Source organism: Melozone crissalis, unplaced genomic scaffold, assembly GCF_028551555.1.
Source record: "Melozone crissalis strain CALT ecotype California unplaced genomic scaffold, PUWL_Pcris_2 ptg000007l_1, whole genome shotgun sequence".
NCBI classification, from domain to species: Eukaryota; Metazoa; Chordata; class Aves; order Passeriformes; family Passerellidae; genus Melozone; species Melozone crissalis.
The window spans coordinates 6,603,327-6,619,143 of record NW_026535785.1 but is presented as its reverse complement, the minus strand read 5'-3'; the positions used below and the strand labels follow the sequence as shown (position 1 = coordinate 6,619,143).

The window sequence follows — 15,817 nt, the reverse complement described above, 5'->3', positions numbered from 1 at the left end:
ATACAAACTTAATGACAAAGGCACAAAGGAAGGTTCTCAGTTCCAGAAGGACAGCTTCAAAACAGACCCCAAACTGGCATGAAAACAATCAGGGCTCTTCTATCTGAATGAAGGTGGTGAGTGCCAGGTGAGCTCAGGACATGTTATCTCATCCATTTCACATGGCACACAGACTCCACAGGCAGTAGATGCTCACACCTGTGGCAGGATCATTGAGCACAACTCCTGGCCCTGCACAGGACAGCCCCAGGAATCCCACCCTGTGTCTCCCAAAGCATTGTCCAAATTCTTCTTGAACTCTGGCAACCTTGGGCCATGACCACTTCCCTGGGGAGACTACTCCAGTGCCCAACCACCTTCTGGGTTCCTAATATCCAATCTAACCATGCACTTCCTTCACACAGCTCACAGTAGAGATGAGAATGTGCAGAGCACAAGAGCAGCCATGTTTTAAAATAGCACAGCAGTAGACTTGTTTCTGTCAGTCTGGAAAGTAAATATCCAAAGGTAAATACCTAATTTACACACCAAGCAAAGAAAGAGGTCCCATCAATACTGCAGGGATTTTGCTTCTTACTTGGGGTCTTCTGGCAACTTCTACAATAAGTGGGGAAGGACTCACCAGATGCCGAGTCTCAGCTCTGAGTCTCCTGTTCACTTTTATTAAGATGGTTTTAGCTTGACCAAATCAAACACAAGCACACAGCTGCATAGAGAATTCCCTCAACAAACACAACTTTTTATTTTCTGTAGAAAACATGATACTTTTCAGGAAGGTCCAGCTTATGGAACAGCAGCGTGCGTGTTAATATACATAAATACACGGGGTTACAATTTAGTGGGAAATACATTTTAAAAAAAGCTTTCAAGTACACAAAACAAATGTAGTAAAATTAGACCATCCTTTCCACATACCTGCCTCAGAGAGAAACATTTCTCAAAAGGAATGAACTTCCACCCATCATCTGCCAACAAATCTCTCCACTGGACACCAGCTGCAGGAGGGAGGGAAGATGGGCTGGCCCAGAGGTTAACAGCCAGTGTTTGAGATCCAGAGCACTTTTACCCATGGCAGTTCAGTCCCTGTTCTCTCAACCATCAGCATGTGTGTAGTGTGACAGTTACCCAGACAGCACATGAAGAGAGCTGCAAGAGGTAGGAAATACCTCCTTCCTTCCACTTTCAGGTCCCTGAAAGGTTCATGCTGTACAACTTTGTTACCAGGACACTGTGGCAGTCCCATGACCCAGGGAGGCATTTATTTAGTAACAGTCACAGCAATGAGAACGTGGCCCCACAGGCACGGCACTGGTGCTGCCAGGCAGTAAACACAACTGACATAAGCACTGAGCTTATGGAAAAACAGCTGCTGGATGCAGGCAGCCTCTTGAGTAGAAGGAATAATGTCTACAGATATGGAAGAATAGCTCAAATGCATCACAGACTTCCTGAATATTTTCCTGCCAAGACACCAACAACAGAGAATTATAGTATCATTTAAATAAAATATCAGTTTGAATGAATTTGAAAGACATTCACCACATACAGGAAGCCAAAAGGCTGATCTGTATGTTGCTAACTTTAATCCATTCCTTCTACTTTTTGTCCTATAGGAGTTCAGAGACTTGTTACATCACTGAATTCTTTTCTAAAATTTTACAAACTGAGGATTAAAACATAAATCAGTCTCCAAGAGAGAGAGGAAAAGGCATCTGAACAACAGATACTCCCTGATCTTGCTCTATGTGCTCTCATGGTTAAATCAGCAACCTGTGCAACAGGGGTTGTGTCCCATTTCCAAGCCATGCAATGGCAGAGATCCCACAATTCACTTCAGCTACTGCAAGTGCAAAGGGCAATTCAAGTTTTCCTACCAGTCTCCAAGACAAAAATTAAATGTTTGCAAAAAACAGAAACATTTAAAACTCTTCAAACAATTTAAACCAGAACTGTTCCTATGAGAACATATTTTACATGTTTAAAAAAACCAAGAAACTCAGGCTATTAAATAAGAATCTACATATCTTAAAAACCATGTTTTTTTACATTACAGCCAGAAGTAGTATTTTCCAAGGTAGGAATGTTCATAAGTTATTTCTTTGAAGCGCCTCACAGAGGTTTTGGTTGGCATCCGGTTCCTCAGTCATCACCTCCACAGTCTCCCACTCACCTGACCTACTGGATTTCTTGATGGCCTCCACCACACTCTGCATGTACAGGCCATCCTCAAAAGAGGCTGCCATAGCCACAGGTTTATGATCCCACGTCCGACGGTCTTCCTGCTCTTGGAAAGACTGCCTCAGGGCTTGCACCATGTACACCATTCCTTTCAGGTAGAGCAGAGGGATGTCCTTGAAGCCCTTCTCCAGAAGGCCCTTGCTGACAGGCAGGGAGTCTGTGAAGAGCAGCTCCTCCTGGAGAGCAGAGTTCTTCTGCCCGTACAGGTCTGTGCCACGCGCCACGAGGCGGCCGGCAGAGCCCACCACCATGACCTCGTGGGTGAAGGAGCCGGGCATGTTGAAGTTGAGAGTCACGGTGCAGCAGACGCCGTCGCTCATGAGCATCTGGAAAACGCAGAAGTCGTCGCTGGTGACGTGGCGGATGCCGCTGATGGCCGTGTTCTGCTTGACAAACGTCTTGAGCAATCCGTGCACCTTCTCAGCCCTCCTGCTGGTCAGGTGGCTCAGCAGGTCGATGATGTAGGTGCCCATGGTGTGCAGGCCGCCCCCTCCCATGAGCTCGTCACAGATCCAGCTGTACTGGGGGCTGAGCAGGCTGCCCCCGTAGACGCGCGCGTCGCAGACGATGACGTTGCCCACGTAGCGCTCCTCGATCAGCTGCTTCATCTTCACGAAGGCGGGCAGGAACCGCAGCACGTTGCCGACGATGCTCATCAGCTTGGGGTAGTACCTGGCAGCTGTCACCATCCTGAAGGCATCCACAGAGGTAGCAGCTTTCTCACACAGCACGTTCTTCCCTATTCCTGCAGCACAAATGAAAAAAAAAAATACAATATTTAGCACACTTGCTCAGATGCCCCAAAGGTTGTCAAGAAGTGGTGGTTTTAAGAGTTGGGCTTTCCTGCTGCAAATTCTAAGGGAAAGATCTGGGAACTAAAGTAGGAATGCCAAGTTCAGCAAGACTCAATGGTGTTTCCAAGATGCTCCAGTGCAGACCTGACAAACTCTCACAGAGGGAGGCTCCAAATAAAGAGAGGATTTTTACATCATGAAAGATAAATGTCCAAATGGCATCACATGGCATCTAAACAAGACACAACATGAGTGCTATATTTAAAAAATTATTTTAATACCTGTATAGCTAGAGGACAAAAAAAAAGCCATGTACCCTGCAGGGAAGAGGTGGGGGAATGGGAGATTTGATTTTCACTTTGTATTTCACTATTCCTCTACAACTTTTTTTTTATTATTATCATTAATTAATATAAATGGGATATGCAATTTACTTATATATAAAAATGTACATATATAAAAGACATACAGATTCTGTGTACAGAACACAAGAATTAGAAATAATGCTTTGGTAAGTGGACTGTTTTAAAACAATCCTTTCTAATTAGAAAACAAATAATTTTGGTCTGCACATACAGCCTGTATGTACAATCAGACAAAAGGTGACTGAGTTACACAGACAAGAGCTGCACCCCCAAGCTGACCCACTGCACTGTTATTGCTCCTGATGCACTTTACATTGAGCTCAGCCTAAATCAATGGGGCAGTCAATAATCCCCTTTCTTCCCCTAACTGGAAAGCAGAAATTAAGTAATACAAAAGAGCATGACAGTACAAGTTTTAACCAGTTCTTACATTTCTGGTGTCCCCCTTCTCATGGCAGGGCTTTAGTTTTACTGTTTTTTTCCTGTTTTACATCTGTTCTGTTCAAATACTTATCTACACATTTTTCAGTGTAATAACCATGTTATTCCTAACATGGTTATTGCAGACACTAACTGGGGATGCCAGACCTGAAGATCAGTGATGGCACACCTCAGTTTCTGCCCAAGAATTGCAGGAATCCCTGCACAGGGCGCTGGGCACCTGTCTGAAAGCTCCTCCTCAGCCAGGAGCAGGCTGTGCTCCCTGCCCGGCACAGGAGCTGTGCTCCCTGCCCGGCACAGCCACTTCGGTCGGTCTCTGGCACATCCCCACCGCGGCTCCTGCTCTCCGTGCTCCCCCTCCCGGCTGCACTCAGCCAGCCCTCCAGGGGCCAGCGCACACCGTGACACTGCTCAGCCAGGGGACAGCGACAGGAGTCACAACCTCTGCTTCTAAGAGACACAAGTGAAACCCAGCCAGAAAATTGAAAGATACAAGTGAGAAATCCCCTGTATTGATACGAGTCTGCAGCAGCTTTAATGACCAAAGGATCAGGTCAAACTCCCAGTGGGCACCCTGGCTGTCCATTGGTAACCCCCATTTCAGGGACCATTTCTGTCCCCAGTCCTGCTGCCAGGCAAGGCACAACCCTCAGTTCAGTACTTTTCAGGGCTAGCTGAAGCACCTGGACAAGCATCTAGAGCTGCTTCAGTCCAGTTAATCTGCCTTGTTTAAATGGTGCTTGTCTGCAGGCAGGTTACAGCAAAGCACCACCAGGGAAAGCAAAGGGATGCTCACAGTGTCCCGAGCAGATCTGCACCCTCAGAGCTTGCAGAAAACCCAAAGCTTGCAGAACACCAAAGTGACTCTGGCTCCATGGGACAGCTCTGTGCTGGTGCTGCCCAGCCCTGGCTCCCTGCAGCAGGGACTGAGAGCAGAGCCAGCAGAGCCTGGGGACAGCCTGGGGACAGCTCTGTCACCCCGGGCTCTCCCTGCTCTGCTGAGCAGCCTCACCCTCGCTCAGTGCTGTGCCTGTTGTGGCAGCCCAGGCTGAGCCACCTGAGGAGCTCAAAGTGGCTGCTGCCTTTTTTTGGGATGGCAGCACAGTGCCAGCTCAGCACAGCCCACTGTGCACTGCCAGGGTGACACTGGGAACACAGAACAGCTCTGGGATAATCCTGCTGCTGCCTTCAGTGGGACATCTCTCCAGCTGTCCCCAGGCTCACAGAGATGGCCATGAAGCAAGGACAGGGGCCAGGTCAGAGATGGCTACAAGGTCCCTGACCAAGGTAATGGCCATGCCTCTTGTTTTTCAAGGCAGAGCAGCTTACATCCCTGGGACTGTTACTATTGTTTTGGTAATGAATAACCTGAACTTTGTACCATATTGTTTTCCTAAACCACAGCTGCAAAATTTTCAGTTGAGGCCCTCACCAGCCAGGAGACATGAGAGCATGGATGGATGCATTTAACTGTGGGACATGAACCACAACACTGACATTAGGTGAAATTGATTTAGTTCCTCTGAGATCAAAAGAAGCACAAATTTAAAGAGAGCTTCTTGCTTTGCCTGCTGTGGAGATAAACCATAAGATTACACTGATTTTAATATGAACTATCCCCTGGGCTTTGATCTGTGCTGTCTGGTTCATGAACTCAAACCAGTGTCACTGCTTTGTCCCCAGGCCTGTTCATGGATGCCTGTCAGCAAGAAACTTAAGCAAGGAAACTGCACCACCTACAAAAACTGGGGTCTTTTCTCCTCTTTACCAAATGGAAGCATAGGTTTTTAAAAAAAGTAGAAAAAGGTACAAAATTAAGTAATAAAAGTGTCACCACTTTAAAACAAACAAACAAAGCCCAACAAAACACAACACACAAGACCATTATTACTGCACCACTTCTGACATTTCCTAAAGCCCAGTCTCTTGGCAAGTAAACACCAATCTGTTATAAACAATCCACAGCAAATAATCCTCTGATTATAATCATCACTGTATCAATCTCAACTTCCAAAAAATATGTTGCTGCCACCTTTGGCCCTCCCCTGGTTCTGTGTTCCTTCAGAACATTCAGGCACAGGAAACCACCCAAGACTGGCTTTAAATAAGTCACGATATACTGAGCAGCAGACCTGCAAATGGCACTGCAATGAACCTGGAGAGCTGAAAGGCAAAGTCAGCACCACACTGGCCTGAGATCTCTGCATCAGTTTACAGACCAGAACATCTCAGGACACAGGAAGGGATTGCTACCCTCTCCTGCTTCCTCCATGCATCTCCCTGACTTTTCCAGCCTTCCACTTCCTAAACTCACATTCAAGCAAACATCCAACCTCTGTATTTCTGCACCAGCTTTACCTTCCTTTCCTCCTCTGGATAATGTCATTTTATGGGTTCCCAGCCTTCAGTGAAGGAATCCCAATCCCCTTTTAGTTAATAATCCATCAGAGAATGGTGAATTCTCACCTTTTTAGCCCATTTGATCATCAAGGGCCACAAGACCTAGTGAAATGCATATTACCTAACAAGTGCTTTAAAGAGCTTTTAGCATATTTGAAGACATAAATTCTAACTTACAGTTCAAATATTTAAAAATCAGAACACCTTAAAATTCAAAGGACAGTACTCTAACAAGGTAAACAAACAAATCTAACAGTACAAAAAAGAGGAGGGAAAAAAAAGCCTGAAATCTCTCTCTGCATATCTAAGTGGCATTGCAAATGTTTGTCCAGGAACTTGTTTACTTGCAAAAGAAATTACTGTAGAGAAAAGAGGCACAACAAACCACCCTGGCTCACATGGTCTGAGATTACCTGTCCTAAAATTAACTCGTGTATCTCCTGTTAACACAGTAAAAATATCACCCTTGTTATTTACAGAACTGCACGCAAACTGACACCCACACTGCACTGCAGGAGAGGACATTAACACTACAAAGTCCCACACTGGGCAATTAGAAATGTCAGGCTGCCTGGGCAGCTGGCTCCCATCTCCCTGCCCAACCAGTCTGGGGTGTCATCCCTTCTTCCTCATCTAGCTGGATTCCTCCTGCTGTCCCCAGCATCTGCCCTCCTGAGTCAGGCAGGATTCCTCCACCTGAGACCACATCAGCCTGCCATGGACATGGATGTGCCAAGAGTGCTCCAGGCAGTGGCCAGAGTCACAGCTAAACCAGCATCTCTTAGCTCCTAATTCACAAGATTCTACTGAGTGCACACAAATATTTTTTCAAAGGCTTTCAACTTCCAAGTTTGATTTTACTCGTGGAGAAAGCAAAAAGCAGAGCTGAACAACCCTCCCCTTCCGGGCAAATCTCAATTTCCTAGTACACGCAAAAATTTAAAATGAAGTAAACAATTTGGTTTGGTTTTTTTTGTTTGGTTTTTGGTTTTGTTGTTTTTTTTTTTTGTTGCTCTGGGTTTTTTTAATGGGCATAAAGCTACTTACCCTCTCATTATTGTCTCTGATACAGCTGATTTTTATTAAAATTCCCTACCATAACTTCAGTCTGACCCAAGCGAAGTATTTTAGTATTTTAGTACTTTAGTATTTTAGTATTTTTAGTGTTTTTAGTATTTATTTATTGGTTCAAGCAGATCTATAAGCAATTATTAACAGTATTTTTACGAAAAAAAACCCCAGGTAAAGCTTCTCACAAATGCCACACAAAATTTTTAGCACCGCATTTGCCTGTTGGTGCAACCAGAACTGTGCTGGGCTAACGGCTTCAAATCTTAATCTGCCAACAAGCTACAGATGGATTGGTACAGATAATTGGTGCAACTCCAAGATAAACAGGTACCTAGAGCCTTGACAGCAATCTGCCGAGTCAGGGGTGGAGGGATGTTGATGCAGACCAGATCCACGTCCTGGTGCAGCAGGACGTCGTCGGTGCGGCTCGTGTAGAAGGAGATGTTCATTTCCTCTGCCAGCTGCTTGGCCTCCTCCTCAGTCTTGCCCCAAAGAGCTTCAATGGAGAAGCCTTCTGCCCTCAGCAGGGGCACCAGGACCCGGGCAGCACTACCAGTTCCAAACACACCCACTCCAGGGAGCATTTTCATTCTTCATTCATTCATTCAAGCATCAGGGTCTACACACAGGCCTGCAGTAAAAGGTTCGGCTCCTCAGCTCAGTGTTCCATCCACAGCTCTAAAATGGGAAAAGTTACAAGTGATTATCAGGAAAAGGCACATTGTGGGATCACACACACCCACCCTGAATACCTCCTTCTGTCCTTTGTATGGCTTTCAACATTCTCAAACATGCTCATGACACAAACAAAACCCCCAAAAGGTGCAATCTATAGAGATATTAAGGGACAAACCTAACAAACCTATTGCAGAAGAATGGTAAGAAAGCAGCTTGAGAGAGTCATCTCCTCACCTTCAAAACTCAGCACATGGAGACAGAAACACACCCAAGAGTGCAGGATAAACCAGACACAGAGAGGCACAAACTGGGAGTGACAGGAAGCACCAAGAGGACAGGACATGGAGTCTGCCACACCAACAGTAAAAGCAGTGCTGCTCTATTTGTGATGATGTAAGCCCCTGAATGAGATAAAGGTTTGTGAGATGAGGTAATATCTTTTATTAGACCAATTGAAATTGCTGGAAATAATAGACATGCTTTGGGACACATAAATCTTTCTTCTAAATTAAATATACAAACTGAAAACAACTACTTGGACCTTAACAATTTTATGGCAAATAGATAAGTCAGTCTGGAGAAGATTTATAAAATATGTCCTGTGGGGAAAGCCTGGATTCAGTGAGCTTGTTTTGCCTGGGGAGGAGAAGCTACAAGGAGAGGGAATGCCAGTGTTTAAATACACAGAAATGTGCTTGCTGAAAGGAGAAGGGCGCTCCTCTGTGTCCACTGTGGGAAGTTGAAAGCTTCACTCAGGACAGTTAAAAATATCTCATTCTGCCAATGCCACCTAACCTCCAGGAATGCAGGGTTGCACAGAATTATTGCACTGCCTACACACAAATTATTGGTCAAGTCACACTCCTGTTGTTCTTCCAGATATTTCCTGGTAAATCAATTCCTTCAATCCCTACCTGCCAGTCTGCCTTAGCCCAGCTGCTGTGCACACCTGGCCAAACTGCCTTCAGCACCAGCTGCAAGGAGAGATGGCAGAAATCTCCTCAATCTCTGACACCACAGAAACCCACAAAACACAGCTTTTGTTCTGTGCCTTTCTGAAGTCTCATCTACTACACCCACTTGACCTTCTTTGAATTTTTTTTTATTTTTGAGAGAAAAATATGATTAATTCAGTTATCATTAGAAGCTTACAATGAAAAAGCAAAGACCATATTTTAAAAGAGAACTGGTACCAGCACCAGATCAACACCTCTGGAAAAGACATCTAAAAGCAGCAAGAATCATGGCCTGTTTCAGGAGCAGTGTTACTCATCTCCCCATCCCAAGACACACACATTAATTACAAGACATGAAGCAAACCCTGACACAGCACTGGGCAGCAGCAGCACAGAAGTGGAACTGCTCCCAGTGCAAGGGCTTTGTTTGCAATCAGCTTCTCACCAGTCTGGGGGTGCCTGCACTGCCCAGCTTGTGTTATAAAACTGAACCCTGACTGAAATCCAAGGTATTTCTGTAGTACAGACACTAAACTAGAAAACAGAAATGCTTGAGAATATTTATCTTGCAAAATGCACAAATGTTTACAGATGCTATAAAACAGCTTATGAAATATTTACTTAATTAATTCAGTATGTTTTTCCTTATTCTGTGTGATGCAGCATTTGCAGTGATACTGTCACTGTCACTCTTTATAAAGATGAACAACATTCATTGGCATAAACTCCTTTTTATCCAACATTTAGCAGAACACTCAAGCAAGGCAGTGACAAAGATCAAAAGGATCTTGAAAATATTTACTACATAAAAGGGTGGGACCCTGGGATACTGGCAAGGAGGATGGCTTCTAGCCAGGCTTGCTTTATACAAATCACACAAAAAACAAACCCTTGCAACTGGATGGACAGCAGGCATAACTACTGAAGTCCCCACAAATCTGTTTAGCAGTTTATGGTCTGGAAGAGTTAAAAATTCTTACAGCAGCAAGAACATCTTTGTTTGAAGGGACACAAAGTGAGGTGGAACACAGACCAGGTGAGTGTGTCCCTGCTTGCACAGATCACAGATGTGTCTAACTCACACAACACCACAACAGTTTAGAAAAGGCTGAATTAATTGAAAATGCTCCAGGAGAACACCACAGAATGTGCAACAGGAGGCTCCTGCTACTCAGATAAGCTGATTTCTGTAACAAGCACTCAGTTTAAATGTTACTCTTCCCTGTTTTCTATCTAATTGCCTCTTAAAAATAATCTCAGTCAGGTGGAATTAATCTTAAACTCACTCATCCCAAAAGATAGAATGTTCTACATTGGTATCACTAGGAGTTATTGGCAAAAATCTACAATTCCAGTGATGAGCTACCATGCAGCAGTTCCTGATGCTACCAGAACTTCAGGTCACCAGCACCACCACAAAGCAACAAGTGGCCAGCCCAGCCTCAGCAGTGACTTCCAGCAGGGCTCTCTGGGAATGGAGACACAGCCTGCATGGTCCAAGGGCCCACAGGGCAGCAGACCCCAAACACTGCAGCCACCAGGCCCTGAGCACAGGACAAGCTTCTCCTCCCTCCCCTGAGAGCCACCTGCAGCCTCCTCTTCCCCCAGCAGACTTTCAGCAGTGCTGGTTTGGCAGGGCAGGCACAGCAGGGTGGATGTGGGTGCCGAAGGGCAGCAAAAAGCCAATCCTTACACAGGGAAATCCCAGAGCACCAGCAGAGCTGAGCTGGGAGAGCTTTTAGACGGGGTACCCGTGGGTACTGCAGCCTTACACACACACTCACACACACTGCAAACACTCCAGGCTGGCAGGAGAGGGATTCCAGCCCAGGCCACCCTGAGCAAACAGCCTAAACCCTCCATGTCAGAAAAAGGCCATGCTGAGGAGAGGCAGCTGTAATTAGCAGTTTGGGGAGAAGGAACAGGGATCTCAGGAGAACAGCACTGAGCTGCCACACAAGTCCCCAGAGCACCCTCATCTGGAGCTCTGTGTGCACATCTGGTACTTTTCCTCTAAGCAGGGGGGAGCAGAACTGGAAGGGTTTCAGAGGTGATCAAAAGCACCAAACTCTCCTGAAAAGGAAGACCTAAGCAAGGAAAGATTCCTCAGTATGGAAGAGACATCACAAGTAATAAAGTCAAGAGTGGTTTAGGATGGAGAAAACTGAAATTTCTCCTGTCCTTCACCATACAGGAGCAGATCAAATCAAGCTCAGAGAGGGCTGGAACAAAACAAGCTGAAGGAGGTGGTTCCTTGCAGCAGACTTTTCTAAGTTGTGAAGTGCCCTTGCCATGAGACAGTGCAGACATTTGTCATTTACAGGGACTCTTGTCTATCCACTGAGGCTCACTGAATGCAATGAAGTCACATCTAGCACTGAACTGAAAACTAGAGAAAACTGCTTTTGGCAGAGCATGGGAACAGCTCTGAGAAAGAAATGCCTGAAACTGCTACCAACACCAGCTTAGAATTAGGTACAATTTCTACATATTTACTTTAGAACTCACCAAACCTCAAACCTTCACACAAGCCTCTGCAAATTAGTTATAAAAATTAAAATCCTAGGGCATCAACTTCTCCAGCAGTCAAACACTGGAATGAACACTTCAGTGAGAACCCTCCCCCAGAAAACACAAAAGGCAGAGCTTTTATGGGCAACTGAAACCAGACTGCAACAGGTATCTTGCACGTCAGGAGATAAAAATCAACCTCTTTCCAACAGAGATTAAATAATCAATCCTGCAACATCATTCTGACTTAAATTTTCCAACAGAAGCACTTAAGAGCTCTGCCATTTTTATTTTTTTTTTTTGTGGCCACAAAACACCTTCATTTTTGCTGAATTTCACAGTGAGCTTGAAGTCCCATCCTGGTCATAGAAAGGAGTTTTTTGACTCTTTTGGTACACATAGAAGAAGAAGTTTGTGACCCAGTGCAGTGAAAACCCGGATGATTCCTACAGCATCCCATTCAATTCCATGTTGAAGCAGTCTGGGAGCTCCGAAGACTGAAGTCTCAAAAATTAGATAGTATAGTCAAGGATCACAGGGATCAGAAACTGTTGTGAGCCATTACAGATGGCCAAAGGTAGTGAAAATAACAGCCCATGTTCAGAAAGGTGCTGGCCAGGGTAGCACTGACTCTGCATAAAGAGAAAGCTTTTCACATGTCTCCAACTTATCCTGAAAAGTTCCTTTTGGGTTCCAAGATTGATGAGGCACGTGGTGGAGGAGCACACCAGCAAACACTTCTGCCCTCTGGCACGAATACACTTGAGGCTGTGTACGGAATGGTTCACGTGTCCATGTCAAAACTGACGTACTTTCTTTACTAAACGTGCTTTTGATTCAGTGCCAGCGGGCTGTGCGATAACCCACGAGCGCACAGCCCGAAGGAGCTCCCAGCACACCTGGAGACAAGCCCGGCACAGCACTCTGTCCTTCCTGCTCCGCAGCACGGCAGCCGAGGCCCCGCTCCAGGCACGGCTCTTCCCACAGGTGCCGCCCGAGGCCGAAGGTGGCAGCGAGGACCGCGCGGGGACAGCAGCAGCGGGAACACCCTGGGAACCAAACCGGCCCTGATGCAGAGCTGGCGGCACGGCCATGGCAGCCCCGGGAGCCGCTGGCACGGCCCGCGGTGCTCGCTCTGTGTGGCCGGGGCACCGGGGCTCGGGCAGCTGCTCCCCGTGTGCGGCTCCGCACGGGGCTGGACGGGACAGAGCCCACCTGCCCTCGCCTCACCTCAGGAGCGGGGCAGGGCTCACCTCGCCTCACCTCACCAGGCCTCCCCCGTCAGGGGTCTGGGGGGGACGGGCCCCCCTCTCCTCACCGGCCCACACGGACTTGGTACCCCCAGCCCCTCCCCGGCCGCTCCCGGCCCCGCGCCCCCTGGCAGAAGCGCGCCCCCCTCGCCGCCCAGCGGCCCCGGGACAGCGGAGGAGCCCGGGGCGCTCGAGGGGTCCGAGCCGCCCTCACCTGTGCCCGGCCGGGCCACCGGGGTTGTCCCGCCTGGCGCATCCTCGGGCCGGGCGCGCTCCCGAGGCGGCCGCGCGCTCCCGGGGCGGCGGCCCTGCCCGGCCCGCGCATGCGCGACAGCCCCGCGCCGCACCGCCTCTCCACCGGGCAGCGGCCCCAACATGGCGGCGCCCTGGGGGGGCTTCAGGCTCTGCATAAGGGACGGCTAATCCTGAGGCCAGAGATGGGCGGAGAGGCGGGACTTATAGTGACGGACAGAGACAACAGCCAATGGAAGAGCAGCGCTGTGGGCGGTGGTGAGGCGCTCTGGTCTCTCGGGCTGTGCCCGGAGCTGCTCTGCGGGGCGGCTGCTGCCTCCCGACGGTGCTGTGCCTCCGGGAGCCCGGGACACCGCCGGTGTTTGCAGCGCCTCCTGCTCGGTGGCACCAGCACCAGCTGCTCTGACGGTGGCTCTTCCGTGCCCAGCTCCGTGAGGGCTCAGGGGCTCGATGTGACCCCGTCAGCCCCACAGTGCTGTGAGGTTCGGGCCGAGGGCAGGATCAGTTTGGCGGCCACCACGGGCCGACTGAAAACAGCGCTTCTCACAGCGCTCCTCATCCTCCCCAGCCTGGCACGGCTGCTCACCGGCTCCCAGCAGCTGGGAGAGGAAGATCTTGGTCGCACCTTCTGTATGTCCCTCGTGCCCTTCAAGGGCGTGGGGAGCTCCTGAGGAACTCCGCAGCCTCCTGTTGCTGTGGACATTGTGTAGTACCCGGTGTAGCTGCTGCTGACACGGGAGACCCTGTTATTAACAGCATTGTCATTTCCTCCTCTCTCATCTCCTTGGCAGAGAGCGCCATGGAATGTGGCTGTGGGGCTGGAAGGGGTGTAGGAGAGCACCTCTGTGGAGTCAGCAGAAAGCAAGACATTGATATTAACCTTTAGTTCCACCAGCACCACAGCTGGGGACAGGGGGAAGGCACGTCCTGCTGGAGAAGGTCTTGGCTTCATCAGTGCCAGGAAACGTGAGAACCAGAATAGAAATGAAAAGGAAGGAAGCAAACATGTACACATCGTTATGCAGTTGTGAAATGAGAGAAGATAAAGATTCAAATGCAGAGAGGAACCGAACATCAGAAAGAGCATGGGAAGAGATGCAGAGGTCCAGAGGGCAGAGCAAGAGGGATACAGAACCTCTCACTTGTCATTCTTGTGGATCTTGTACCATCTTATCAGCAATTATCATGCTGGTGTTGCTGTTTCCTCATGTGGGTTGGTTTGCAGATGAGACCTCAGCTTCAGCCAGGAAGTTCCACAGGCTGGTGGAGCAGAGCTCCAGTGAACAGCCTTCCTTCTGGAGACACGTGGGGCTGGGCTGTGTGTGCCCAGCGTGGTGTGGAGGGTGGTTCCTGTGGATGCTGATAGGAACTAAAGGAGAGGAAATGGCAGATGGGAGGAGGTTTTGCTCTGAGTATAAAAAGGAGGAGTGGTGGCAGGCAGTGGGGAGCAGCAGAGATTGCACCCACAGGGGCTGGGAGGACAGAGGGCCCTGCACCTGCTGACTGCTGCCCTTGTCCCTTTGGTGGCAAGGGTGACACAAGCTGTGTCTGGTCTGGTGGATGCTCATGTCCCTCGTGCCAGAGGTGGCAGGGAAATACAGGTCAGTGGCAATGAAGTGACAGGAGCTGGCATCTGGCTCCTCATGGCCACGTACATCCCACGGGCAGAGTGCTCTGATCAAGCCCATCCCTGTGTCCAACCACAGGTTCCTGGGGCTGGCAGGGTGTGTGTGTGGGGGTGACAGGGTGTGTGTGTGGGGCTGGCAGGGGGTGTGTGTGGGGCTGGCAGGGGGTGTGTGTGGGGCTGGCAAGGTGTGTGTGTGGCTGGCAGGGTGTGTGTGTGGGGGTGACAGGGTGTGTGTGTGGGGCTGGCAGGGTGTGTGTGGGGGTGACAGGGTGTGTGTGGGGGCTGGCAGGGTGTGTGTGGGGGTGACAGGGTGTGTGTGGGGGTGACAGGGTGTGTGTGTGGGGGTGACAGGGTGTGTGTGGGGGCTGGCAGGGTGTGTGTGGGGGTGACAGGGTGTGTGTGGGGGTGACAGGGTGTGTGGGGGTGACAGGGTGTGTGTGTGTCCCCACCTGGGCTCAGCAGGAGCACACCCCATCACCACATGGGTGTGGACATCACCCCCCTCCCCCCATGTCAGACTGTTTCCTCCAGGGGCTCCATTCCCTGGGGTAAAACACAACAGGCTGGCGTGGCCTGGGGAGGTGGGGCTGCAGGAAGCTGGGAAGGGGCAGGGAGCTGGGCTGGCCCCAGCAGTGGGGAATAGCTCTCAGCAGCTCCTGTGGCATTACTTGGGTCTCAGGGCACAGAGTGTGTGGTCAGGATGAAACCAGAGGAGGAATCAGAGAACAGAGGAGATAAGAACTGGGCTGAGGCAAGAGAAGGGGAAGAGAGGGGAAGCTTGTGAGCACAGAGGAAACTGCCTGGCCCAGTGGTGCAGGGGTGAGGTCCCAGCAAGGCTTCAGCTGCCCTTGGCTGAGCAGTGACCCCACACTGCAGGGAGAGACGGAGGCTCCAGGCTGGTCCCACCAGGCACCTTGAGCCTCTTGGGGAGCATGGAGCCCTGGCTGGCCAACACCTTCCTGCCCCTGCTGCTCCTCACCTGGCTGCCACTTGGTGAGTCCCCAGTGCCCTTGCCTCTGCTCTGAACTCTTCCCTCTTTGCTCATGCCTGCAGAAGGTGTGGAAAGTGCCTGCTGCTGCTTTTACCTCCCCTCTTGCATCATTCAGCCCCTGTTCTGCAGCAGCCCCTTGCCATGTGCCTTGCAAGGGGGTCCCCCTTGCAGCTGTGAGCTCCAGGGGCTTTGAACTAGCTTTGCCTTCAGCAGCAGGGAGAGAAAACAGTTGGGGGGAAGGAA

General features: G+C 49.3%; 1 protein-coding gene across 1 annotated transcript; it reads right to left on the bottom strand.

The window, feature by feature from the left end:
- Window positions 1–688: 688 nt before the first annotated feature.
- GFOD2 (glucose-fructose oxidoreductase domain containing 2) lies at window positions 689–7,982 on the bottom strand. The gene is made up of 2 exons (XM_054296360.1): window positions 7,641–7,982; window positions 689–2,983 (listed from the first exon to the last, which is right to left on the bottom strand). The coding sequence occupies exons 1-2, from the start codon at window positions 7,897–7,899 to the stop codon at window positions 2,085–2,087; spliced, it is 1,158 nt and encodes a 385-aa protein (XP_054152335.1). The 5' UTR covers window positions 7,900–7,982; the 3' UTR covers window positions 689–2,084.
- Window positions 7,983–15,817: the final 7,835 nt, after the last annotated feature.